Source organism: Manacus candei, unplaced genomic scaffold (genome assembly GCF_025592945.1).
Source record: "Manacus candei isolate 608988 ecotype Guabito, Panama unplaced genomic scaffold, ASM2559294v1 h1tg000017l, whole genome shotgun sequence".
In the NCBI taxonomy this organism is placed as follows: Eukaryota; Metazoa; Chordata; class Aves; order Passeriformes; family Pipridae; genus Manacus; species Manacus candei.
The window spans coordinates 25,515,506-25,542,857 of NW_026138065.1; the positions used below are offsets into that span (position 1 = coordinate 25,515,506).

The window sequence follows — 27,352 nt, forward strand, 5'->3', positions numbered from 1 at the left end:
GCGCCCGGGTCGCCCCGGAGCTCCCGCCCCCGCCGCAGGACTACATCTCCCGGCGGGCCCGGCAGGGCCGTGCCCCTCTCCCGGCGTGCCGGGGGCGGCCCCGGCGGCAGCGAAAGGAGGCGAGGGGAGGAGTGGGAAGCGCGGTCCCGACCGCGGCAGGTGAGAGCGGGCGGGTCCCGGTGTCCCCCCGGGGCGGGTCCCGTTCTATCCCTGGGCTGGGAGCGGGGAGGTCCCCGCCCTGCTGCGGGGGTTGTGGAGTTCCCAAGCGGGAGGCGAACGGTGCCCCGGCAGGCGGAAGAGCCGAAAACTTCCCATCCAGTAAGCGGAATTACTTTTCCAAGCGATTCCGCGTGCCGAAGCCTGCGGGCACCGAACCGCGGGAGAGCGGGCGCTGCGCCTGCGTGCCGAAAATGCCAGTGTTTTGGAAAGCGAAGCCGGAGGTATTCGCGCATTAACAGTGCGAATTACTGAAGTCTGGATAACCCCGGGTGGGGATGCTTAGGTTGATTTGGGAACAGGAAAGCCCTAATCTGCGTTTCTGTGGGAAGCGTAGATGTGACATTCCCGAGGGCTTGCTGCAGCCAGGGATGCTTGTCCAGGTAAAGGTTCCTGATAAGCTGGCCTTAATGCTGACACTGCTTACGGCAGCAGCGATTTTATTTAACATTCCTTGGGAATGCGGCCTGGTTTCCCAGTTTAGTTAAAGTTGCTTAAACTATTGGCGTATAAGTGGTTTTGGTTTGGTTTTGTTGCTCATCTCAAAATGGGGGTATGAAATTGAACTTTTATTTAGTTAGTTAGTTTATGGGTAATTTGCCAAACCTGAAAATTGTTTGATTGAGTACTGTATACGTAGTTCCTTTTGCTGAGCAAGGCTCTTAGGGATGAGAAGAAAACCTTTTAAGTTTAATGAGCATATTTTGTTGCATAACTGAGCAATCTGCAAAGACTAAGCAAATGACGTGCTCCCCTCAAGTTTGGCTCAGTTTGTCAGAATTCAGTTGGGATTTTGACTGCCCAGCAGTTATAACATACCATAATCAAGTACATTGCTTAAGTTTCCGACTCTGTTGCATTAAGGCACTCTCTCTTCTCTTCATAGCATAGCTTTATCAAAAATAAGACAACTTGCCTAGTTATTGTAGGTGAACCTAGAAGATAGGATCAGTTTTAGAGGCCAGTGTCTCAAGTTTACTTACAGGGCGACAAGTGCAGGGTTAATATTTTGATTGGCAGTACTCCTCGGAGAAGCCATGCCTCTCCCCTGAAGCGGATATTACTCCTGTCTGAAGTAAGCTAAAACTAAGACTTGAGTGCACAAATTGCTAATGGTTACTGAAAATCAATGGAAGATAGGTCCCAAAAGCAATTAAGCAGCTTTGAAAATCAATCCACAGTTGAAGTTGTCCAAGGACAAGGATTAGATCTTTGTCAGGGCTGAAGTCCTTGTGGGGAAGGTCCTGGCACAGTGTCAAGTTCGTGGCTCTTTGTTCTACATCTTTTCCAGTCTGATTTCATATATAATAATGTGCGTGTGATTTGCTTAAACTCTGCTTCTTTGTTATTTCTTCCAGAGTTTGTTATTTTTTTCATATGTGTAATCATGGTGTTGAAGTAAATAATTGGAAATAGAGCATAGTTGGTAATAACCAGTGCAGCCAAAATCCACATGCAATTTGTCTGTATGAATTGTCCAAAATAGATTTTTGATTACTGGGTGCTTTAAAAGGCCTTTTTCCCCCTCCCCTGTTGGTCTACTGTACTTTATATATTTGGTCATTCTGTAGGGCAATACCGTGCTTTCAACCTGTTTGTTTATTTGGGTTTCAGCAAAACCTTCAGACTTACCTCGTATTTTCAGACATAAAATGTCAATGTTTTAATCTGGTAAGCACTGTGAAAGAAGCTCAGACTCCTTAGTAGAATATACATGGCCAATTTGTTCTGAGTAATTACAACAGGTAAATAAAAGGTTTGGGGTAATAATTCTGGAATGGTAATACTCCCAGAAATTCTTGTTGCTTCAGTAATAATTTGTCAAGTAATTTGTCAGTGGAGAAGTAATAAAGCAGGGATGGAGGTGGTAGGTGAAGTACAGCTTATAGCTCTAGGCAAAATGAATTGATTATCTCACATATTCCTATGCACATTTCATGTATTTTAGTTGGAGTAGTCAAATTTTGTGGCCATATGAGCATAGGTAAAGCCTTACCTTTGTGGCAGAGTGTGCACTACTTCATTTGGCTTGCAAGAGTATTTTCTTCATGCAATGCACAATCCCAGAACCAGGGCAGTCTTCTTTAAAGTACAAGTTCCAAATGTGGCAAATACTTCTCTAATTACTGTGTGAGTCCCTAAAGAAAAGTCACTTGGAAAGTAGAGCATCTTGCTTCTCTCTGAAGAGCTTTGGTCTGCTTGTAATTAATGTTGAAAATACTTTTTTCCCTTCTGAATACTACTGCTGGAAAAGTCCTGGATTCTTCCTCTGAACACATTATTTTTAATTAAAAGCATCATTGTGTGTGTAAATGGGTATTTACATAAATAGTAAAGCACAAAAAAATCTACCTCTAAAATGACATTTGCTTTAATATCTTAGTCATGCTAGACATAGCAGGATGGCTGACAGTGATTTGAATATACCCTGGGGTTTATGGTTGTTTTTCTAAAGCAGCATTATCAGCTTTTATATATATATTTAAGCGTATTGTTATTGATTGAATCCTTTCTGACTGGCAGGGCTGGGAATATTTCTGTGGGAATTGTGGCAGCCATGCTTTTTTAAGGTGCTTTTTTCAATAGTGTATTTGCCAGAATGTTTATGAAGGGATCATAAATGTTTATGAAGGGATCCTGCTGGGTTAAAAAAGAGGGGCTGTTTTCTAGATTTCTTCTCTGAAAAGTGAGCTGTTCTTGAACATCCCTCCAACTTTTTTTTGGAACATCTCTGTTGGAGATTATTAGGTGTAACCCACAACACAAGTAAACGCTCAGCAAACTTTTTTTTTTGTTCTTTCTTTATCTCAAGCAATTCTTCTCATATTTATTGCACCCAGCAGTAAAACTTTTTAATCTTGTGAATTCTGTAGTGAAGACACGTAATTATTGCTCTCCCAGTTTTTTCTGTGTCTGTAGCCTGTGTATGTTTTGCTCTCTGATAGAGGACAACTCTTTCTCAGGTTAAATGGTGATGCGTTATGAATCAAAACCAAAGCTCTGTTGAAGGACCTAGTACTCTTGATTGCTTCATCAAGAGTGTTAATTCCTCCAATCTGGTGGGTACAGGTAGTGCACTGTTCTAGATGAAGCCAGTAAATCCAAAGAGAACTTAAATATTTAGTTGTTATTAAGAGAGAGATAAAGTAGCAAGAATTTTTCTTGTTACATGTTTACTCTGGCACATCCTTTTGGTGTTGCAGTTATTTGACAGAAAATGATGACTACCATCTGTTCCCCTCCTCTGTCATCATTCAGAGTTCCTTTTCTCATTGAGAATGAAGTCTTCATAGAGAGATAACAAATTTTGATCTCTTCCTGTTTCCATAGACACAATTAATAATTTTTTTTCTTTTTACACTTATACCTCTGGGCAAAATGAATTGATTATCTTACATATTCCTATCTACATTTCTTGTATAATAGTTGGAATATTCCAATTTTGTGGCCAGGGAGTCTGACATTCTAGAAAAAGAGGAAATCAGAAATAATAGAGGAAGGAAGGAGTCTCATAGAGGTAAGTATGATTATGGCATCATGAAGGAAGAAGAGACTGGCATCCAAGAGGAAGAAGAGAGTCTATCATCACAGAGGAAGTAGAGATGGTGGCATCACAGAGGTAAGAGGGAATCTGGCATCATAAAGAAAGGAGTGAGTCTGGCAGGATTGAGGAAGGAAGCAAGAAAGGAAGGAATCTGCAATAATAGAGGAAAGAGGGAGTCTAGCATCGTAGAAAAAGGAGGAAATCTGGAAAAATGGAGGAAGGAGGGAGTCTCATCACAGAGGTAGGATGGAGTCTGACATCATGAAGGAAGGAGAGAGTCTGGCATGATTGAGGAAAGGAAGGAAGGAATCTACCATAATACAGGTAAGAGGGAGTCTGACATCAAAGAGGACAAGAGGGAGCATGGCATAGAGGTAAGAGGGAGTCTGGAATCATAGTGGAAAGAAGGAGACTTAGAAAGGTAAGAGGGATTGTGGCATCATGAAGGAAGGAGAGAATCTGGCATGCAAGAGGAAGAAGAGAGTCTGGTATCATTGAGGAAGGAAGGAGGCTATCATCATAGAGATAATAGCTTGTCTGGCATCATAGAGGAAGGAGGGAGTCTGGAATTGTAGAGGAAGGAGGGAGGCTGGAATTATAGAGGTAAGAGGAATTGTGGCATCATGAAGGAAGGAAATGAGTCTGGGATCAGAAAGGAAGAAGATAGTCTGGCATCATCTAAAGAAGGGAGAAGTTGGTCATAGTACAGGTAAGAGAGAGTCTGGCATCATAGAGGCAGGAGGGAGTCTTGTGTCAAAGAGGAAGGAGGGAGTGGCATCAAACAGGAAGGGAGAAGTGTGGAATCGTAGAGGTGGGAGGGAGTCTCATCATAGAGATAAGAGGCATTGTGGCATCATGAAGAAGAGAGTCTGGCATCACTGAGGAAGGAGGGAAGGAAGGAGTTTATCATAATACACATAAGAGGGAGTCTGGCATCAGAGAGGATGTAGGGAGCCAGCCATCACACAGACAAGGGGTTTCTGGAATCATGAAGGAAAGAGAGATTCTGGCATCCTAGAGGAAGGAGGGAATCTCATTACAGAGGTAAGAGGGAGTGAGGCATCACAGAGGATATGGCATCACCGTCCCTGGAGGTTTTTAAGATGAGACTGGATGTGTTACTTAGTGCCATGGTCTAGTAACCACGGCGGTGTTGGATCAAGGGTTGGACTTGATGATCTCGGAGGTCTTTTCCAACCGTTTTGATTCTATGGTTCTATGAAAGAGTCTGGCATCATAGAAAAATGAGGAAATCTGGAAAAATAGAGCAAGGAAGGAGTCTCATTTAAGAGGGATTGTGGCATCCTGAAGGAAGGAGAGAGTGTGGCACCCAGGAGGAATGAGTGAGAGTCTGGCATCACTGGGGAAGGAGGAAAGGAAGGAAGGAAGGAGTGTGACATGACAGAGAATGAAGGGAGTCTGGCATCGTACAGATAAGAGGTATTCTGGAATCGTGAAGGAAATGGGATCTTGGCATTATGAAGTAAGGTAAGAGTGTGTCATCATAGATGTACAAGGGAGTCTGGTGTCATAGGGGAAAGAGAGTCTGGCATTGTAGAAAAAGAAGGAAATGGGGGGAAAATAGAGGAAGGAAAGAGTCTCATCATAGAGGTAAGAGAGATTGTGGCATCAAGAAGGAAGGAGAGGATCTGGTATCCAAGAGGAATAGAAGAGTCTGGCATCATTAAGGAAGGAAGGAAGGAGTCTATCATCATAGAGGTAATGGGATGTATGGCATCATAGAGGATCAGGGGAGTCCGCTATCATAGAAGTAGTAGGAAATCTGAAATTGTAGAGTAATGAGAAGGAGTCTGGCATCATAGAGGGAGGAGGGAGTCTGATATCTTAGAGGATGGAGGTCATTTTCCATCACACAGGAATGATGGAGTTTGACTTCAATGAGGGTGGAGGTAATTTGGCATCACAGAGGTAACAGGGTGTCTGGCAGCAGGAAGGAGGGAATCTGGCATCACTGTGGAAGGAGTCATGGAGGGAATCTCATCATAAAGGTAAGTGGGAGTCTGGTGTGATAGAGGTAAGGGAAAGTCTGGCATCACAGAGGAAGGAGGGAGTCTGGTATCATAGAAGAAGGGTAGAGTTTGACATCATAAATGTCAGAGGGAGTCTCGAAGGAGCACGTTTTCATTCATGCTGCTCTTTCTACCTGGAGTCATGATCCTCATTTCAATTCGCAGTGCGCACCTCATCTGTTTTGCCTGTTGCCAGAAAATTCCTCTTACAGTCTTTATATTCATCGTTTCCATCTCCACACCTTCTTTTAACTGAAAGATTGTCATGTACTTTCTTGTTACGTGCTTCAAACTACTTGCACTCTTCTCCCCCGCCAAAGCACCACATATACATCAATTCCGCATGTTTTAATAATTAAAGGTTTTAGTAACACAGTTTTCTAACAGTTCTAATTCAAAAAGCTTGTAGATCTGCCAGTAAAAGAAGATCTTTCACTCTCTAATTTCGTGGAAGAATCTTAAGATACTTAGAGTAATGGAAAATCCTGCAGGAAAGAGGAGGACACATGCTGTGCTGTACCACAGCAGTGTGGGATGAAACTGAATCTTATCTAGAGATCAGACTGGGCAAAACATTAGCAATAGTACCATGGCAGGGAAGGAAGGTAACCTTTTACTCTTCAGTACTGGATGATTTGGTGAAGCTAAAAATAGAGCCCTTATTTACCTTAAGGCCTGAAGAACAATTACCTCGATCTCATTTCCTTATCTGTAAGATCTTAGCTCTTTTGGTTCATCTGTGATTTTTTTTTTTTCCCCTACCCTCACTGTAAAATGCAGATACTGGCATAGGATGAGGAGGTTAACCTCAGTATTGCTAGAAACTCTAGTGGAAAGCAAAACAGAACAATGTGTTATTCATCATTTCTTTTAAGACATTAGGTATGAAACATTGAAGTAAAGCTCAAGATGTATTTTGGACTCTGTTTTGCTGGACTGTGTAATTTAGTTGGCTGGATACTGGCTAAGAACCGTTTTAAAAACTTCTTACTGGCATGATATCCTTCCCTTTTTTAACTGTAACATGTAATTTGAGAGAGCACTCTGTCTTGGAGACCTGGCTTTCAGCTGTGTCCACCCTCCAGTTCTATGCCAGGCTTCTGTGGCTTCTTTGCATGGATGCTAAAAACCTCTTCTTGTTAGAATTTGAGGGACATGGAATAGAGTAAACACTGAATATGATAAATAGGATAAAATCTTTGCATGATCTAACCTTAGTGCATTATTATGGTAGTTTAAACAGTTGTTTCACCCTGAACACACGTTCAGGGTATTCACATGAATTATCATGACTGAACAGTGGTGATTTAAGAATCCTGTTGTTGCCTTTCTGTCTTAAACAGAAATTATTGCGGATGGAGAGTAGATCTCCTTTCCTCTGAATCATGCACAGTCATTAGGTCACAATAACAGGCATCACACAGATCCCAAGTTGGATTCTGCCAGTTTGCTTTTCTGTAACCCAGAGGCTTTTTTTATACTCTTGGAAGGAAGTGGGTTTGTTGAAGCATAATAGAAGCGAAATACGGAAAATTGAGATAAACAAGACATGTTTTTAAGCAGCACAGAAGAATGTGTTGGGCATGGCTTTGAAAGAGCAAGTAATGTTGCTAAAATAAGTGTTCTTGTAAACTGAGTTTTTTCCTCTTAAAAATGTGGCATGCAGTATTTTAAATTGTGATTGTGATATGAGCTTTGACCGGCCAGTGGTTACATAAATATGCTGACTCTGGGTGAGGCAAAGTGGATAACAGTGAACTTAGTCCCATACTACTTTTCTTTCATGCTTAGCTGGGTCTTGGTGCCTGTCAGCTTTCAGTGTAGTACTGGAGAGTTAACAATTGTCACAGGATCATAGGAATATGTTGTCTGAGGTGCTCAGACTCCCCTGGAATGATGTGCCTCAGGGACTAACTGCCCTAAATAAAACTTCTGGGTGATGCATATGGGAACCTCCAGACCCTAAACTGGCCCTGTTGGTTGTTCCTGTTGTCCAAGGGACAAAGCAGTGAAGAGCTGGCAGAGAGCAGTGCCTCAGTGCCACAGGTGTGGGGTGTTCCTCAGCAGTGATGGAAGTGTACCCCTGACCCTGTCCTGGGAGCAGCATACCCTGCTCCTGGGAGAGGCCTGAGAGACTGTGGTTTCCCCTGCTTTGGGAAGGTGACCTCATTCCTTGCTTGTAGCCTTCTAATTAGGTTGCTGCTGTACTGGCTAATTTCTGATTGTGAACGGTCTAGAAAAAGACTGTAAAATAGAATGATATCATCTCTTCCTGCTGTTTTGGAGACAGCATTGTGTGCCACCTCCCTATGGCAATAAAAAATGTAAATGCTAAATTTCTTATCGAGACAAGGCAGCAACTCTGTTGGATTTGTACTTCCCGTCTTTGATTCACTTCCCAGCGTAGGATGCTTTATTTCATCTGATGCCTACCTCTCCTCCTTTCCTACAGTGTTAATGTATCATTTTATGCTCACCTGGGAGATGTTATCAGTTGTATGCAAAGCAATTTCTGTGTTGCTAAGCTATTTTGAAGCTTGTCATAATGCTCCATAAACTACAGAAATAGTAAGCTTTTCTTATACAAGCGTCTTGACTTGATGATTTTCTGTCTGTTCCTGGTGCTACATAATGACAAAAACGTGATGCCTGGAGATGGTAGCAGGTAGACTGAGGGTGAAGCTTCGGGGCCTGTGCCATGTGTTAGTCCCTTTCAAGCTGTCAGTGCTGAGGGGCCCTGTTACAGGTGCCATGGACTTTTGAAGTCCTTCAGTGGGTTGTTTTTCCTTCAGGTCTCTTGGGAAGAGTAACCTGCAACTGCTGCTCTTCAGGCAAACCAGTGGGTAAACAAAGATGCTGCAGCAAAGGGTTCCCTTTTCGGTAAAACCTAACGGGGGACTTTATGTAACAGAACAGAAATAAACAGAAACATCACTTCTAAATCGAGCTGTTATTTCTCCTGCAGAGTAATTATTAATCAATAAACCTTGTCTCTGACAGCATCAGAGCATGCCAAGTGCTCTGAGCTACCTTGCAGTCTGCTGGTAAACCAACCCTGGAGAGAAAATGTTACTAACCTTAAGCCGTGATTACCTCTGGCATGTGTCTGAACGCAGCACGGTCTCTCATGTCTTTTGCTTCACCCACACCCCACTCATAGGGTTTGATAGCACCACTTGGAGTTGTGGGTGTTGTGCATCATTCAGGCCGTGGTAGCTGGGTTGCAAAATGGGTTTCCAGTGTTAGGTTGAAAGTCTGCACAGTTGCTTATTTCTCCAGTAACACGTTTCAGATGTATTCTAATGCTGCAAGGCAAAGATGGATGGTTACTAGTAGGATGAGGTGGGGATTTTACCTTTAAACTATTTCAGAGGTGACATCTCTAAAGATAAATAGCAGTGTTCTCTGGGGCATCTGCCACTGGGTACTGATGAAGACAAGGTGTGAGGCAGGACGTAGCTTTGATGTAAATAATAATTGCTCTGTTCTGTGGAGCTCTTAGCTCCGCTGTTAATGCACGAACAGAGGACAGTGCAAATCAAAATGCAACAAAGTGCTGAAAACCAAGAGTGTTTTCAAGAGGGAGCAGTATCTTTACTGTAAGAAAGTTTAGGGGTTTTCTTGCAAACGCGTTTCTTGAGATGCACTTGGCCTTCTTCAAGAGGAGCTAGTTTTTAGGCTATTTACTGAACCCATCGCATTTCAACATTTTTCTTTTATAACATGGTTTTAAAGCAGCAAACCAAAAGCATTCTTCCTTGAACTCTTTAGGATAAAAGTACTGTCTAAGGTATTTAAGGGTTGTCTATAAACAATATCCACCCTGGGGTACAGCAAAGTCTCAGAGCCTAAGTACTTGACCATGGAATAAATGGAAATATTTTGTTCTAAGGTTTTGCCTTTGTTGCATAAAAAGAGGAAAAAGCCAAACCAAAACATGAACTCCCTTTGAAGTATTCAGCTATAAAGGCAACATGCCAGTGTGGTTGCATGAAGAGACTTCAGAAAATAAAAACACCAGCACTTTGTTGTTGACATCTCTGAAAACTGTGAATATGGAAAAGTGTTATTGTACCTGTTTGTCCTTCCACATTTGTGGTTGCTACTGTGTTGCTGCACCCTGGAACAAGTGTAAGGAGCTAATAGCTTCCATTTCACAACAGATCTCAGTAATGATTAGCGGAGGAAATTCTAGTGCAGATGCATCACGACTGAGGCTGCTTTATGCCGTTCAAATAACACACAAGAGTTTTAGAGAACCAGCTTGAATAGCAGACTTGGGAAATCACCGAGTGCATTTGCTCTAAGTGGTCTCCTCTCGGCACAGGCAGGAGTGGTTGGTAGGAACATGCTGCGTTCCAGCAACTCATCACCAGCAAAACAATCCCTTTGAGCGTGGTGTGAACTGGTGCAAGTCAAAATACTGCTGACGCACTTTGCCCTTTTCTTCCTGTGCACTCAGGAAAAAATGTAGCGTAGTTGGAGCTCTAGGCCCCTGTGCTTGTTGTAATCAGGAATTTTACAGGCGCTTTCAAGGGAAGAGAGGTTGGATATAGAGGGTCTCTCTGTTAGCAGAAAATAATCCAACCAGTATCAGAGGCAGCTTCTTCGAGTCAAAATGACATCTCATGCAAATCAATTTGTCACCAGTCCCAGTTCTCTGCAATAGGAGACAGAATTGTTGTGAGACCTGAAGATGATTTTGGCACTTATCGCTGGTTTGTAAACAAGCTCATCCTCAAGTCTGTTTGGAATTAATTGCAAAAATGGGTGTCTGTTCGCACAGTGAATTCTTTCCACACAAGGTCCAGGGTGAATGCAAAATAAACATATTTGCATGCAATTCCTCCCATATCTTCTACTGCAAAAATTCTGGTTTCTCAAGTATCCTTGAGAGCAGATGGGGGAAGCAGAAATGTTTTTTGTAGCTCTGGGGACTCCGGTGACTTAGGACATAAGAGTTTCTTGCTAGAGAATGGGCTGAGGTTCTGTTCTTGGGCAGTTCTCCATTAGGTGCTGTGCCTCTGTCACCATGTTGGCATAAGCCAGGAGAAAGAATCCTCTGTTCTTTCTAGGTACCCCAACCATTCTGCCTGAATGACAGGGCTGGCGCTGACAGCAGCTTTTTTGTTTGTTGTGGGGCTTTGTAAACATCTTGAAGTTGGCCAAGAGTCTGAATTTTTCTGTGTGGTGTTTACACAGTTATGCTGGTGAACCTTTGTAGTCTAGACATGGCCTGAGTTCTGTTGTGATTTCAGGGAAGTTGCTGTTTTTCTCTATGAAGACTTAGTAGTAGAAATGTCATTAAATACTGTAGTAGGTATCATTTCTATGTGAAGTGCTTTGACGTTTCTAGAGGCCCCTCCAGTTGTCCTTTGCAGTGAAATTTAATTGTGCTCAGGATGTTCCTAGGCTACACTGGTTTATGTGTTGAGGCAAGCTGAAACTGGATAAACTTTTTAATTCTAGGGTAAGTTACAGCCTGAGTATGGTAGAGGTGGGAAAAGAGTGTTGTCTTGTGCTCCAGAGAACACAGTGAAGAAAAACAAGCAACAGAAGTTATGGAAGCACCAGTGAAACAAGTAAACATTAAGTTTTCTCAGTGCCCATCATTTCCAATAGCTCCAGCCTCTGAGGATTCAGGCACTTTTCAAGGGTGAAGCACTTGCATATATAAGCAATGGATTTTTCTGTAGCTTGCTGTCCTATCTGCACAGTTCCTGACTTCTGTACAGATGTTTTAGTGGGTGCTTATTTTTACCATTTATTAATTTATTGTCAGCCATAAGAAAATTAAAGCCAAGAAGTTGACTAAAATGTGTCCTGTCACATAAAGGCACTTACCACACAGGTCAGCTTCATTCCTGCTATAATCCTGTGAACTCCCATTAACTTGTGTTAAAATTTCTGTTTTGATCCAGGAGTAAATTTGGTACATTCTTGATGACTCTTTGAGCCATTTCAGAGCATCAAATTACTCTGCAGCAGTAAAACCAACAAAACCTTCTGGCTCTAGACAGAATGAAGACATTCTGGGTCATAAAAAATCCTTGCCCTACAGAAGTTTTGAAATACTTCATGTCTTAGCAATTCCCCAGCAAATGAATGTTTGAAACACAACATTCTTTAAAATTATGCATTAAAATGATGACAGTACTGTTCCCCAAACCACTTTATAAACGTTTCTTATACTTAAAGGCATGCTTGAAAACATTAATTATTAAAGACTGAATATTTTTTTCTACTTGCAGCATAAACCAGTTCAAATATATTTAAAAGGGATTTTTTTTTTGCTAAGGTGTTTTGTTTGACTGAAGCACAACAGCCCTGCAGCTGGCTTATGCAGATGTGCTGTGAAATCAAGTTCTTCTTCACTTTGACAGAATTTTGCCACTTGGGGAAGTGATCGTATTCTAGAGCCAGGAGAGCATGCATGTGGTTTTCTCTTTAAAACAGTTCAGAGGGAGAAAGAAAGGGAAGGTCCTGTTACCCTTTGCACTGGTGTTCAAGGGTTATGCAAATATATCCCTGCCCCACTCTCCCAGGGTGACTGGGAGGTACAAGGTGGCTGCCTTCACGCTCTTCACTTTTAATTCTGTGTATATATATATATATATATATATCTATATCTTGTTTTTCTTTCCCTACAGATTTATAGCAGTAGATGTATAAGCCTTACTGAAGAGATGCTCTGCATTTGAGTTTGTGGGAAGTATAGAGCTTCAGAGGAAGAGAAAGCATTAAACCTCCTTTACCCTTGAAGCTTAACTGCAGTTGTGGACCACTGAGGAAGCCAATGTGGCATGTTTCATCAGTGAACTATTTAATTATGAAACCATCTCTTGACTTGCTTTGAGTTCTGTTTTTGTTATATGTCTTTTATTTAAAACAATTCTTCCCCACTTGAGTTGCGTAGGCTAAAACATTCTATTTCTGAAATTTTACAGGAGTGTTGATACACTGTGAGTGACAGAACTTCATGTAGATGGAATCTTGTCTAAAAAGGGAATAACCTTCTATAGTCTTTACAAAGTATGTGTGTGTTTATTAACTGCTTAGGTTTACCCCAGTTCTATTTTTCTCTTGCAGGCATTATGCTGCTTGAAGTATTCCTGGTTCTGGGGACAGTCATTATCTACTTCTTATTTTCCAAGAAGAAAGAAGAGACATTGCCCTTCAAAGATGGATGGTGGGGCAAGGGACAAAAGCCTGACACTGAAGAAGATACAACTATTCGGCCATTTAAGGTGGAAACTACAGAAGAAGAGCTGAGTGTAAGCAAATCTCTGGGCTGGGGAGAGAGAAATAAGAAATGGCCAAATAAATGCAGAACTTGCTTGGAAGTAATTTTTAAATGGAACCAATAGTTACACTTGTGAGAATGAGCAATGATGTCCAGGTCTTGGGGGAAGGGACTTCTAGTACTTCAGAAAATTGGTATGGATAGGCAGATTTTATACACTGCTGTACAATTCTGTTCTCAGCTGGCTGCAGCAAGATTGCTGGTAAATAAACCTACTCTGCAGAGCCTAATAAACATAAAAATCATATTACAGATTACTCAACTCTGTTTTTCTGTTTGTGCACTTTGCTCAGTTTGTGTAGATGAGAATAAGAACAATGTCTTTTTTTTTCTTTCTTTCTTTCCAAAGCAATTACGAATACCTCATTTTCTTGACTGCTTTATGTTTGCAGCTGTGTTGGATGCTGATTCTTCTGTAATTAATAGTCTACTTTGGTCAACACTAAATTACTGTGGTAATTACAGTAAACATACGTTGCAGAATTTGTTGGATAGAAAGATTTTGATTGTGTGTGTTTAAGCCAGGGATTGAACAATTTCACAGATCTGTGTGGAGTCATGGCTTAAACAATACTCATGGGATTGCTCATATTATTCATTTATAATAGCTTCCTAATTTCTCAGAAAGTCCTGGGTTTTTTAACACTTTGCTTGCCCTTCATAGTCATATCAATGGACATTGATCTCCTTTATGTTTTCCCCTTACACTGCAGACATTAAGCTAGATAATTTCTAACTTACAAATATTTTTGAAACATGCCATTCTGTATTGTGACAGCTCTTGCAACATAATCCATCGGTAGAAAACTCTGATTTTAAATATAAACTAGGAGTTACAGTTATGCTAGTGCATGTTACTAAAACATTTTAAAAGGTGTTGAGCATAGAAAAAAAGCATGTATGTAAAGACACGTTAAAAACTCCATTTAGAAATCCATGCTTTCTGTACATGGATTTCAAAACAGTGAGTTCACATTCTGACATCTTGCCTGGGCTGAGGCTGCCTGTTCAGTGAGGTGAGCCAGTTCTTACATTTAAATCATCTTGGTCAGAGTGGGAGTTATATCTGTTGCTCTATTGGAAAATGCTGTTCAGGTTTGAACCCCACGGAGGTTTGAGCAGCATTAGATTTCCAGACCTGCCTTCCACCCTCAGCTGCTCTGTTCACAGTAGGAAGGGGCTCTGGGCTGTCCTTCCCTGCGGAGTGATTTTGGACTGATTTTTGTCAGCATCCCGTGTAACCTTGAAGTGCAGTGGGAAGGTCACTTTCATAGTTATTCCAGACTGGGAAACTTTAATTTCAGTCTGGTTTCACCAGCTTTGTGTCCATGCAAAATCCTTCAGAGTGTTTCCCAATGAAAACATCCCACCCCTTGATTTGGGAAGGAAAACAAAAGGTTTGGGCCAGATCCTTGCCTTGATTGTGACGTTGGGCTCACAGGTAACCTAGGGAACAAAGTACCCTGGAAAGGCAACAAGACTTAAACTGGGAAGTCACAGTAGTGTCAGCAGAGCATATTGCCCTCTGTGGTTACCAGCCTGGCAAACAGGTTATCCAGCCCTGCAGAACAAAGACAGTGTTAAGAACAGCTGTAAATGGAAGAGGAAGGAGGCCATCTGGAGGAGGAAAAGAACTGGAACAGCTGATGGAGCATCAGCAAAAGGCACAGGTGTCTAATTAGAGATGTTATTTTCGTTGTTCTCATTTCTCTTGGGAATTACTAGAAACCGTGCACGGGAGAGCCCAAGACAGCCGACACAAGTGTTTTAATGTCTCTTTCTTTTTCCCTGTAGGACTTATTTAGGAGACTTGACCAGGCTCGGTTCACTGAGCCACTGGAGAACAGTTGCTTCCATTATGGGATTAACTCAGTGTATCTCAGGAAGGTTGTCTCCTACTGGAAAAACCAGTTCAATTGGAAGAAACAAGTTGAAGTCCTCAACAAGTACCCCCATTTCAAAACAAAGATTCAAGGTGTGTAGCTTTTCCCCTTAAAAAGTAAACAGTAATACTTAATCTTATCTGCAAGGGATCTTGGTGGTGAGAATGCTCTGGTTGTGTTGGATGGGCCTTCCCTCCCTGGCCGCCCTAGCATGGATCATTGGCATCTCTGCTGAAGCAGCAAGAAATTCCTTCATTGTAACTGAAACCTTTAGGACAAGGAATGACAAATGGAATTCCCTATGCATGAGTGGGTTGTCAGCTGGTGTTAACAGGAGCCAAGCACGGGCATTTGGAGACAGAACTGGATCTTAAGACGTACACATGTTCCCTGACTTGCATGCAGTCATGCAAAAATACCCACAGATGTCTCCTCATGCTCCATGTAGTTCCCCAGCTGCTGCTGTCACAGTGATGCCTTCAGCCTGGCAGCCTCCTCAGCTGGGTGTGCTGGCCACTCAGGTTTGTCCCTGCTTGGCAGGACAGATGTGCTCTGCTGCACCATTTCAAGCATTCGTGGACTAGGAATGCAGAATGCCTTTCCCTTGGGGTTGATGTGCTGCCAGGTGTGAGAGAATGGTTTGTCTTTTTATTCAGAGCACACGCACGTGTTGGAAGAGGTTGTTCAGGTAAGGTCTGCTGGTGCTGGAGCTTGGTCAAACTGGGCATTTTAAGATGTTTGATTTAGGGTTGTGCTTGGGTCATTTGGGAGTGCAGCTGTAGATCTAGAGCACAGCAGGCAGTTGTCTCACTTGATGGCAAAATTCAAGCTTAAGAGTATGTTGTACACTTTTGCATCCATAATTTTGTATGTTATTTCAAGTGGTGCAGTTTGCCATAATATTTAAAATGGATTTGGGACAATAAATGGTTTTTACATAGTGGTTAGATCATAAAGCTTTTATTTAAATGTATACAACATGGTTACTGCTGAAAAAGATATAACCAAAAAAGTTTTCCCTTAAAAAAGGAAAAAAAAATATCTGAGACAAGAAGGGGAGAAGCAGCTAAGGACATTGCACTATGTATAGCAATGGGAAGAGCAATTTCAGTGTTAGGAAAGATTACAGAGAGGAGACATGAAAAGACAAGGTCAAACTTGCTGTATATCAGATTCCTACCTTCTGTCATCACTTGAAAGTTTTTCAGAGAATACAGAGATTCACAGAATTGTCAAGGATGGGGAAATCTCAGTCAGTGAAAGAAGGTGGGAGATCACTTGTGAACTGGAGTTGATGTGAGTAAAACGTGCTTAAATACATCAAGCAAATGACTGTTTCTTGGAAAGCAAAGCCCTGAATGGGGCTTTGGGAAGAGCAATTCACCTGAAGCACATAGTGCAATGCTGTGTGAAGCCTACTGCTTACATAGAGAAAGGATCCCAGAGGAAACTGGACTGCAATTTTTACCTTTTTACTTAACCAGGAAGAGACTGCTACTAAAACACAGTCTCCTGTTATGGTTTACACACTGAGAGATACTGAAAGCTTTGGACAAAAGATAGAAAAGAACTACAAAAATTAACTCTCTTTTAGGAAGGCATTTTGTCAAGTCCTTGATTTGCCATGATTGGTTTATCTGCCTTGATTACAGGAGGCCTCCATAGACAGAGAATTCCTTTTGCTGTAACATTTAGGATCAGTGGCTGGAGACAGAAGCCAGACATGTTCAAGTGTAAAGTAAGGCATGCACAAAACGAGGGAAGTGATTAACACCCCCAAACAAACAGCTGCTAGTTGAGATGAATTCCCTATCTCTTGGTGCCTTCAAGTGGCAATTTATGCCTTCAGGAAGAAAAATCTGGGGTTGACTGGAGCCTATCCCGTGCCATATAGGGACATTTGGGTAAAATTTAAGGGCACTTGGACGAAATGATGTAATTGTCTCTTCTGCCTTTAAGCTGTGTGAGTCACTGTTACCGTTAGTAGATTGGCAAATTAAGACATAGCAGTGAAGCAATTTATTTTAAAACAGAAATACACCATCCTCATTTGGCTGCTGTGATGCTTAATTACCCATCATAAAGTACTTTAAGGTCCTTGGATAAATGTATCCAGAGAAGTGCAGTGTGTTTGCATCCTCACTAAAAAAAAGACTTCAGAAAAACTTTATTCTTAATCTGTTCTGTGAATAGTTTCAGCGCTGTGGTAAATTTGAGCATGCTAATTAATTATTTTATTTTTACAGGCATTGATATCCACTTTGTTCATGTAAAGCCTCCTCGTTTGTCTGAAGGCCAGTCTGCAAAGCCATTATTAATGGTTCATGGTTGGCCTGGCTCATTTTATGAGTTTTACAAAATTATCCCTCTCCTGACGGATCCTGCAAGCCATGGCCTCAGTGATGAACACGTTTTTGAAGTCATTTGCCCATCTATCCCTGGTTATGGTTTCTCAGAAGCACCCCACAAAAAAGGTATGATGCATGAGAAGAAACTGAGCTAGCACAAACCCAGTCTCACAGTGAGATGGCCCCTGCTAGCAGCACAGTAACTCCTCTTACACACTTTTTGTTTTCTCACTGTAGAAACAGAGATCCTGTGTGTCATGTGGGAAGAGGGAGATAAGAGGGTGACTTTAGGTGACATCACTGAGTTGTTTCTGGAGCAACATATAGATAAGTTTAAAAGAACTATAAAAAGCTATGAAGTGACAACTCAGGAATTGTAATTGAGTCCATGAATTGTCTGTGAGTGAGCCGGCAGAGTAAATTTAATTTATTACTGTTCCTTTTGGGAACGGCGTTATACAGGTAGGTGAGAAGCATCAGTTGAAACAAATCAGTTCATATTATCTACAAGGCAGATTGCAGCCTGCTCATTCAGCTTGTGCTTTCAGTTATGCAAACACAAGCTGCATCAAATTGAAGCAAGGTAGTATTTAGAGTCGTACTGAGTTTCGTATTTAATTATGTGTGCAGGTGAACGATGTGGGGAAGGTTGGTTTTGCTTTTCTCTACTTCCCCGTTTACAATTTATGTTGTCAATGTCTAATGAAGTGGAGAACTGCATTACTAGTGGAAACTTAAGAGTTTCCAGCTGTCATTAAGAGGAGTGTGTGCCCACAGTAGACAAAATAGAAACACACTCCCTGGGCAATGCTCTGTGCCTCTGATGGGGCTCAGCTGCACTATGACCACAGTTTAGTGTAAAGGGAGTCTGGCAACCCCTTGGTGGGGCGAGTGCATGGGCAAGTGGTGGGATTAGAAGAACACTAGTCTGCAACAAAGGCTGGACTTGGTCCTTTCTGCTTGCTCTCTAGACCTTGCCTAGATGGTGTGCAAAGGCTTCCATATAGTCTGTTGGACAGGCGAGGAGAAACGGACTTGTAGCTTTCCAGGAACTTGAATGTTGCCTTTATGTGGAGAATAAATGCTGCAGGGTGAGCAGTGTAGGTGGAATTAATACAACAGTGTTCTTTTCTTTTAATGCAGACTTTAATTCTGTAAGTGCTGCTTCTGTTTTTTATGAATTGATGCTCAGACTGGGATTCAATGAGTTCTATGCCCAAGGTGGTGACTGGGGCTGGCTCATCTGCACCAACCTGGCCCAAATAGCTCCCAAGTGAGTACCCCTTTGGTGGAGCACTGCAAAGCTCTTTTATTCTGTGAGTAGTTATTTCTTGTGCACTTGAAAGTTCCTCTCCAAGTCCTCACATGAGCACTGCGCAACTTCTTTCATTGCTGTTCAGTGTTCAGCAGTGATCCAAAATTACATACCTTAGTTTATATTATATACCTGTTCTTTCAAACTGCTGTGCAGTAGTTTTGTAATGGCCTCGCTGATGTCTGGAGTGGGATAAGTGTTTGTAAGTTAAAAAAATAAAAGAGGATTTGTGGCTTAATGCCCAGGAGTGTGTGCTGATTACTGACTGTTGTCCCTTTGACTTGTCATTTTTGTGTGAAAACCACACTGGAAAGTACAGCTGAGGTCATGGTGTAATTAGCAGGTTGGAATTTAAGGGCATGCATTTTTGTTAGTAACGTTTTAAATGTCAGTGGTCACAGCACCAAGCCTGCCAGCGTTCAAGAAACATTTGGACAACACTGCCAGGCACATGGTGTGGTTTTGTTTTTTTTTTTGGTGTCGTCCTGTGCAAGGCCAGGAGTTGGACTTCAGTGATCTTTGTGGGTCCCTTCCAACTTGGGATATTCTATGATTCTCTGATTCTAAATGTAACAACTTTAAACCCCTTTTGATTTTTGTTAATTTGTGGGGCTTTTTCTGTTTTTACTTTTAGCCATATGAAAGGTCTCCATTTAAATCTAGCCTCGGTTTCGAAGATGGGATTCACTCACCTGCTCTCCGTTCTGCTGGGCCGCTACTTTCCAGGGCTCTTTGGCTTCCAGGAGGAAGATATTAGGCGGATGTTTCCCTTCTTGGAAAAGGGGCTCTACAGGATCTTGTCGGAGTCTGGCTATGCTCACATACAGGCTACAAAGCCGGATACTGTTGGTAAAACAAACAAGCAGAACCCCAACCTTTTGAGCTCAGAATACTTAGTCTGTTCATTTTAGCTGTACTTCTGTAGAAACAAAATGTCCTGTTTAAAATATGCAGAAAATATTTTTTTCTTTGAAATGGGAAGGTTGGAGGTTTTAAAAGGTGGGCTCCTTTTCCCTATCCAAGTCAGAAAGGGTTACATATGTGTATATAGCATTACACTCACTTCTGCATGCAGAAGCATCGTATCTGCACATCAAAACTGAGCATGCTCTGAGTGCCACTGACCTCATTTCTAGTTTTCATAAATAAAATAGATTGTTTAATATTTTTCCACTTCTACTGCCACTGGGGACTGTAATTCCATTTCAAATGCAGCTAGGCTGAGAGCAAAAGAGAGTTTCTTCTGAGAGAATGGATCACATTCAAATGATGTAAACCATGAGAAGCTTTTAGCTGTCTCAACACACAGTGTAACTTATTTACTATAGAGATAAGTAATACCTGAGAAGTGAAATCACATTTCATTTTCACTCATTGTTCTGAATCACTTGCAGACTTTCAAGGAAAAAAAAAGTGTGGCTATGAATGTTCTTCCTAGATGAGCTAGTCACTCAGATTGCTTAACTACTTTAAGTATCTGGATATTAAGTGTTTCTATTTTAAAAACATCTTTTATGACTGAATTGGACAACTGAGTCAAGAATACTGACTACATTTTAGTTTAGTGCAGGACCAATTCACTCATGGATTTTATTAAAAACATAGCTAAGGAAAATATTTCTTAATGGTCTTCCATAAGCTTACCTACAGAGGCAGGTATGTTCTTAAAATGTGTAGGCAAAATGATAATTATATGGATTTAAAATAATTTTGCTCCCACTGAGTTTTGATTTCTAAAACTTGCTAGTCTTTTGTACTTTAGGAAAGAGGGGGAAGCTGACAGCCATGCTCCCTCTGCTGTGCTTTTTTGGCCGATTCTTGTCCCTACCAGTGGTGTGTGGTCTGTCAAAGCAGACTGTGCAGACTGGGAACCAGCAGCCACTTCATGCTTTGGGAGCTGGAGCATTCCTGCAATTCTGAGGACAAAGGAGAGAGGAGTTGTGTACAGTGGCAGGTTCCTGTAAGGAGGAAAACACTCTGAAGAAGGAGATGTAAGGTTGCTGGAAGCTCCTCTTTGGGAAACCTGCATGGAGAGTGGTTTCATTTTCAACTGAGGGAAATAGGCAGCACCTGTATTCCAGGTGCTGTTAGGATCAGTGCTAGTTTTTCCTATATATAAACAGATGTCCTCTTCTTTACTCACAGGCTATTGCTTTTTAGTTCAGCAGATCGGGAACACGTGCTAAATAGAACTTTTTCAAACGCTTGCTATTTCAGTTATCAATATTGGTTGTTTGATAACTGAAATTTCACTGTCATGTTTAAATAGCAATTACTGATGACATTGCGCCAGCTGCAGTGTTAGGCATCTTTCAGGAAGGTTTGGTTGCATGCATGGAACTTCAAATATATTGCTGTTCCTTGGGAACAGCTTTTTCTCAGGTTTTACTGAGCAGCTGGGACAGTTTATGGTCCCTGTATTTCACAGCACTAGAATGTGTGAGCAGAGTTCCAGGTGCAGGTGTGTTTTTCCTGTCCAAGCAAAACAAACTATAGAAACTATATTAATGCTTGTTCTACATGAAGGCAGTTGGTTATTGCTAATTCAGAAGATGGATTTTCAGTCAAGTCTTGCTCTTCCTTAATGACTTTCTAATAATCCTTAAAATGTTTTTGCTGTTAGGTAATGCTGCAAATCCTCCTGGTCATGTGTAGGCATGTGGGGTTTGGCCCTACAATACTGTTTAATACATGACAACTTCCAGATTAATGGAAGCAAACCCTACTTGGCACATAGAGCTTAATCTTATTAGCTTACAAGAAAAAGTAAAAAGCCAGCAGAAATCCAGTACTGTTACATCAGTTCAGGATTAAGTGGTTCCAACTCATTGCACTGTTTTATTTATTTATTTAAGAACACAGCTGCTGGAAGACCTTTTGTAAAGTTACATCTGCTGTATTGTAACAGGCTGCTTCTATAATAGTCTGAGTTCAGTAGCTGGATATCACAATTTCATTTAATTTTTCCTCCTCCTTTTCAGGCTGTGGTTTGAATGACTCTCCTGTAGGACTGGCTGCATATATCCTGGAGAAGTTTTCTTCCTGGACTGATATGGAATTCCAGAATTTAGAGGATGGAGGACTAGAGAGGTAAGCCTTTTCTCTTATGCCATTTTGGATGAGGTGACTCAGCCCTGAGTCATAGCTAAAGAGGTTTGATTGCCTCACAGGGAGCCTGTGATGACCACAGATGGTGCAGGGCTGTACTACAGCATGCAGAGAAGCAAATAGGCCATGGAGGCTGATGTATTCCCTTCCCACTTTGATCTCCTAGAAAAGAAATACACCCTGCAACTTCGGGATATTAAAAACTGACTTAGGGGGAAGAATCTCATTAGGATAAAAAATCCAAAAATTTAACTTCCATTAAGATACTGGGAAACAAAACTCTTGATTTTATTTTAATACTAATAATTAACTCTCTATGAATTTGCTTTGGATTCATTGGTTTTGCTTCGTGTACCTACCATTTGCTAATACAGGACCATTCTTAGTGTGCAGCAGAAATCCAAGATGAAATCCCATTTGAGAACTACCTGGCAGGAATGGAGCAAAGTGGCATGTTATGAAAAGGCCCATTTGAATGGAATGTTTGTACTTCATACAGCTAATAATTATATATGAAACATGCACTGTTTACAGCACATGTTGGTGTGTGATGGCTCTGTTGAAGGCTCACGGTAGCATTTCACATTACCATTAATAAATGGCACAAGCTGTTCCATGTGCTGTTCCTCTCCCACCCTCCCAGTCTATGGACAGGATAGACAGCTATGCTGGAGCATAAGGTGCTCATTGGAGTCTGCCTTCTGTGTAGGAGTTAAAATGTCACTTCCCAGTTTGTGTCTGAAAGCCTTTAACATCCTTAATTGGTCACTGACAGACAGAGGGGGAATAGTACACTTCACCTCTCCACTCTTAACCAAGTTAATTGTTTTTTTACCTGTAATGTTTTTTTTCTTGCAACCAAATCAAAGTCAAGCCCCTACTAAAGTAATGCAAATTGATATTCAGTTCTAACTAAGCATCCTCTGGGCTTACCTATTCAGGAAGTTTAACCTGGATGATCTGCTCACCAATATCATGATCTACTGGGTGTCAGGCTGTATAGTCTCCTCAATGCGTTTCTACAAAGAAAACTTGCAGAAGGGGATAGGCACACAGAAACATGAAAAGTAAGTGGGTTTTTTTTTCTCTTTAAATATTTTGCCCTGATCTTAATTTTATGGTTGCAGACAGACTGTTGCCTTATAGATGCTGCAGGTTTCTGAATGTATCACAGTGTTCCTCTGCAGGACAGGCCTGGTAGTTGATGAACTGTGTTGAGCTTGGAAAATGCAGTAATTAGGTAGGAATCCTGAACCATCAGTAAGAACACTTGACTGGAAGTGCTGCTTGAGGACCTCCCATTCATGGTGTATCCATGTACTTCCAGATTTTATTTCAGCTACTAAATTAGCCTGTGACTGAGTCATGCAGTCAGTTTTGTTTAGTTTGGTTTGTAGTTTTAGTACTTTTCTGGGCACACTTTGCCTATTTCTGCAAAAGTCTGAAGTCCTGCCTTTGGAAGCAACTTCAGCATACTGACAAAAGGGGTAAGTCAGAAGTCAGTAAGACTGATGTGCCTGCTCCACAGACACTAAAGACAGCAGCTTGGTTGCATATACTTGTGTCAGCTTGAGTATTAGTGAAGGCTTAAACCTGCCCTGAGGTACTTGCACCAACAGCTTACTGCTATGGGATTCATTTAGCTGTGAAATGATGCTCTCAGGAAGCTGACTCAGTTCTTGGAGCTGTAGTGGCTACACTGTGAGCAGTATCTTGCTCTGGTTCTGCCTCCATGAGATGATGTATATGAGCTTCTATGTGCCTAGAGGACAGAGTCTCAAAGTCTTGTGTAAAATTAGGCACTCTGATCTCAGGCTTCTAGGGGTTATGTGCCCAACGTTTTTTGTATCTACATTTTAAAGTCTGTCACTTCTGACAGTGCAGCTTATGTGTATGAGATATTTAAACCTAGAAAATGTGGCTCTTCTTATAACAAGCACACATCGTTTCCCTTTCTAAGAGACTCTTCCCCTCAAATCCATTTGCTTTCTTACACTTCCTAATGCACTGAATGTTTTGTAGAGTGCATTTGTGCCACTTAAAAGCAAGAGCTACTTTACAGGGTAAAGTCTCACATTCAGAAGCATTTCTTCTGACCTAGTCTAGATTTACTCTCTATTTTCTTCTCCTCCCTTCCACTTTGCAGCACTTTGAAGTAATTCTTCCCCTGCCTACCTTCCAAGTTGTCCTGCCAGGCTCAACATGTTTGAGTTGTAATCTTCACTGTAAATCTCTTGAGCACGAGTGCAGCATGAAGAAATTTGCTGCCCACCACCTCCTGGAGCTCTCTTCTCCATTTCTATGCTTTTAACTCTCATGCCCTTGAAAAATTGCCTTAATGTAAATGTATGCCAAAAAAAAATATTTTTTTTCTTCAGGAATTACAGTCTTGTCTTCAATTTTAGGATCTGGAAGTCAAATTATAATTGTCTAACAACAGCGTGCCCAGCTGTTTAAGAACACCATTTTCTTGGGACTTTTCACTTCTTGCAGATTTAAGTGTTTGAAAGATTAAAACTATTTTCTCTCCTCTCTCAGGCTCATGGTACAAGTACCTACTGGCATTGCCTCCTTCCCTAATGAAATCATGCACACACCCCAGGCTTGGGCCCAGAAGAAATACACCAATATAGTTTCCTTCCATTTCATGCCTCGAGGGGGCCATTTCGCAGCTTTGGAGGAACCTGAACTTCTTGCTAAGGATATTCTGCAATTTGTTGGGAAAGTAGAGAAAGAGCAACTTTGGAAAAAGAAAAGGGAGTAACTTCCCGTACAAACAGCAGGGTAATTACTTTTAGCTTAGCACATGTACAGGGCTTACTAAGTCTACTGTAATCCATGTCATTAGATCTTATTACTGACCAGACATGAGAGAGGACAGCAAGAAAAATGGAGTATATCTCCATGAGATACTGCCATAGGGACCTACTGATTTTGGTTGGTTTTGGTTTTGTGGGGGGTTTTTTTGTTTGTTTTTGTTTAGCTAGGCTAAGAAAGTAGCAGGAAGATTACTTGGCTATCTTCTAAAATGTGTTCTGTAGTATTCCTGACTCTTGCTTTGAGATTAAAATATAGACCTTACAACATAACTAACAACAGTTTAATTGTTATGAAAGGCTTTTTTTTTTTTTCATGGCAGCAGTAAAACTTGAGTTGCTGTAAGCATGAAGTTCCTCACATAAAGAATGGGGAGCAGCCTAGCAAGACCTAACTTGCATGAGTGCATCAGGTAATCAGCATCAATGATCTACAGTACCTTTAAATGAGCCCCTTGCCTACTGCTGGCTGCCTTTCTCTTCCAGCCTGGGCTGTTAAGCAGCTTCCTGGCTGTGAAGAAGCTCATCTCCTCTGTGCCAGGCTCCTGGGATAGCACCATGCAAAGAGCAGCTGGAACACACAGGTGCCTGTAGGTGGGACCAAAAGGAGGGGCTGGGTAGGAGTAATTATAGCCCAAGCTACCTCTGCACTGAGTTTGTACTCGTAACTTAAATCATAGCCCAGGGTAAGCTCGACACACTGTGGTTTTGCACGGCATTGTAAATGCTCTTACTGAAGAATAAAAATTTGGTTAATTTGAAATTAAAAGAAATTTGCATTAAAAATTTGAATAATTCCTGTGTGTTTTTCTTTTAAATTTTTAATAACTGAGATTTTTTTTGGTACCAGCTAAGAGTAGCATCAGTTCAGAACCAGTCAGTTCTGTACTGCGTCTGCCACAAAGATCAGATGGAAGGTAAACCACTCAAAGTTGAACTTGAAGAGCTGTATCGTTTTGCCAGGAACTGTCCTTAGTGTGCACAGCTGAGCTTCAAAGAGTCTTAAACCATATCCAGATGACTGATTTCAGTTTGGTTTTGTTCTGCAGTCACTTCTGATGTATTTCTCTACTTCTGCAAGCACAGGGAAATACAATTTACCAATTTCTATGTTTACTTGTAAATGCTTTCATTAGTCAAAATATGTGTTCTCACTTGCAAAATATTGCGTGATTCAGTCCAGTCTGTTTTGAACAGTCAGGAAAAAACCACAGAATCGTTCACTTTGAAGTAGACTCTTCTCAGAGAAGAGCCATCCCCAGACTTGTTTCAGGTGCTGTATATTGAGAGAAGGTTGCTTATTCAGGAGGAATCAGCTCACCTCTGACTACACCATCTGTTTACAGGCACCACTGTGCACCCTCCTGCACAAGTCCTGATCTTTGACCATTTGGTTTTGCCTTTCCTCTGTCCCCTGTGCGGCCTTATATTTCAGAGCTGGAGACCATCCCCTCTCATCTTTAATGCACATGCAGACATCTGCTGTGGTGCGAGGGAGCTCTGCCATATACTGATATAACTGAACACTTCCCCAGGGGCTGCTCAGTCACAGTGCAGATAAAGGAAGGGGGAAGGAAGTTTGCTATGTGATACCTGCCAAACTGATTTTCAGATGTGAGTCGAAGGCTTGAAGCATTTTCTCTCTCCCTTCTGGAGCAGATCTGCTTGAAGGGGCCCAGCCTCAATGAGAGGAGGCACATCAAGATTCTCTTTTGTGATCTTACATTACAGCAGCTCATCCAGGCTCAGTCAGTCATCAATGAGAGCTGGACAAAAAAACAACTGCCTGTAGAACCTTTCTATTTTTAAATATGCCTCTCAGTGCTCAGCACTCTGTTCATGATAATGAACAGAGGCAGTACATGAGCATGTCCTTGCCCTGCTCTGCACACCAGGTAAGGGCACTTCAGTCAACTACAAACATGAGCTGTCCACACTGTCGGTATAACTGGGTACAGGAGATAGGCACCAGGGCACTTAAATCCAGCACAAAAATGGGGTTGATTAGCTACTGTCTGAGAGAGAAAAAATCTGGACCTAAAAGGTGTAGACTTTAGAAGCTTAAAAATTATAATTAAACACCTGATATACAGCAGTTTATTCTGAATTTTTACATCGTACTTCTGAAACCTTAAGCCCACAGCTATCAGCAGCTGTAGCTCTTCACTTGCTTACCTAACTTACATACAAAGATACAGTGAAATACTATGACAGTGTGAAAAAGTGTAAAATTCAGCTGTGTGGCAGCTGTAAAACCTGCCATCAATTCCTCTCCCTTTTTCAAAATAATCCTCTGGTTTTAGCACAACAGCCAATCCCACCACCTGTAGTGCAAGGTTTAATACTAATGAAGTGTCTGTGGGCTAGTGAGAGCATCTGCATCTTGTCCTGTAGCGAGCAACTCTCCCAAGAGCCTGAGATTTGGATTTGACAACCACCTTGAGTGAATCCAGATTCACTTCTGATACGCTCTGGTATTGGCTAACAGGCAGTTATTTGGTACAGATAATCAGAAATAGTTTTAACATTTCTGTTAGCAAGTAACTGCATATCAGGTTATTGCAATAGCAATAAGCAGTACAAAAGGACTCCCTGCTCTGTTACAATTGTTCTTACTTATGTGAGCCAGCTGAGTACCTGCCATTCAGACAGGGAGTTTTCTCTAACAAGGCCAAATGCACTGCTGTTGGGCTGGCTCTGAGCAGTTTCTTGGGAATAAGGCTCTGAAAGAGTTGCTACAGCCTCCAAGAGAACCCAGAGACGCTTTGACACTCAAAACATTTTGTTTT

The 27,352-nt window shown here is 41.6% G+C and overlaps 1 protein-coding gene across 4 annotated transcripts; it reads left to right on the top strand.

The window, feature by feature from the left end:
* EPHX1 (epoxide hydrolase 1) lies at window positions 1–25,358 on the top strand. Of its 4 annotated transcripts, none has more exons than XM_051783417.1 (9): window positions 1–159; window positions 12,880–13,064; window positions 14,888–15,068; window positions 17,223–17,450; window positions 18,468–18,597; window positions 19,274–19,488; window positions 21,621–21,729; window positions 22,689–22,814; window positions 24,286–25,358. In XM_051783417.1, exons 2-9 carry the CDS (start codon window positions 12,885–12,887, stop codon window positions 24,509–24,511), a joined length of 1,395 nt encoding a protein of 464 aa, XP_051639377.1. In that variant the 5' UTR covers window positions 1–159; window positions 12,880–12,884; the 3' UTR covers window positions 24,512–25,358. The 4 variants fall into 4 exon arrangements, with proteins under 4 accessions (XP_051639377.1, XP_051639380.1, XP_051639379.1 ...); XM_051783420.1 differs by lacking the exon at window positions 1–159 and adding an exon at window positions 577–599; XM_051783419.1 differs by lacking the exon at window positions 1–159 and adding an exon at window positions 12,265–12,354.
* Window positions 25,359–27,352: the final 1,994 nt, after the last annotated feature.

Coding starts and splice junctions, on each gene's coding strand:
- EPHX1 (XM_051783417.1), top strand. CDS start 12,885: ATGCTGCTTGAAGTATTCCTGGTTCTGGGGACAGTCATTATCTACTTC. Junction 15,069..17,222: donor TTTCAAAACAAAGATTCAAG/GTGTGTAGCTTT, acceptor TTATTTTTACAG/GCATTGATATCCACTTTGTT. Junction 22,815..24,285: donor GGCACACAGAAACATGAAAA/GTAAGTGGGTTT, acceptor CTCCTCTCTCAG/GCTCATGGTACAAGTACCTA.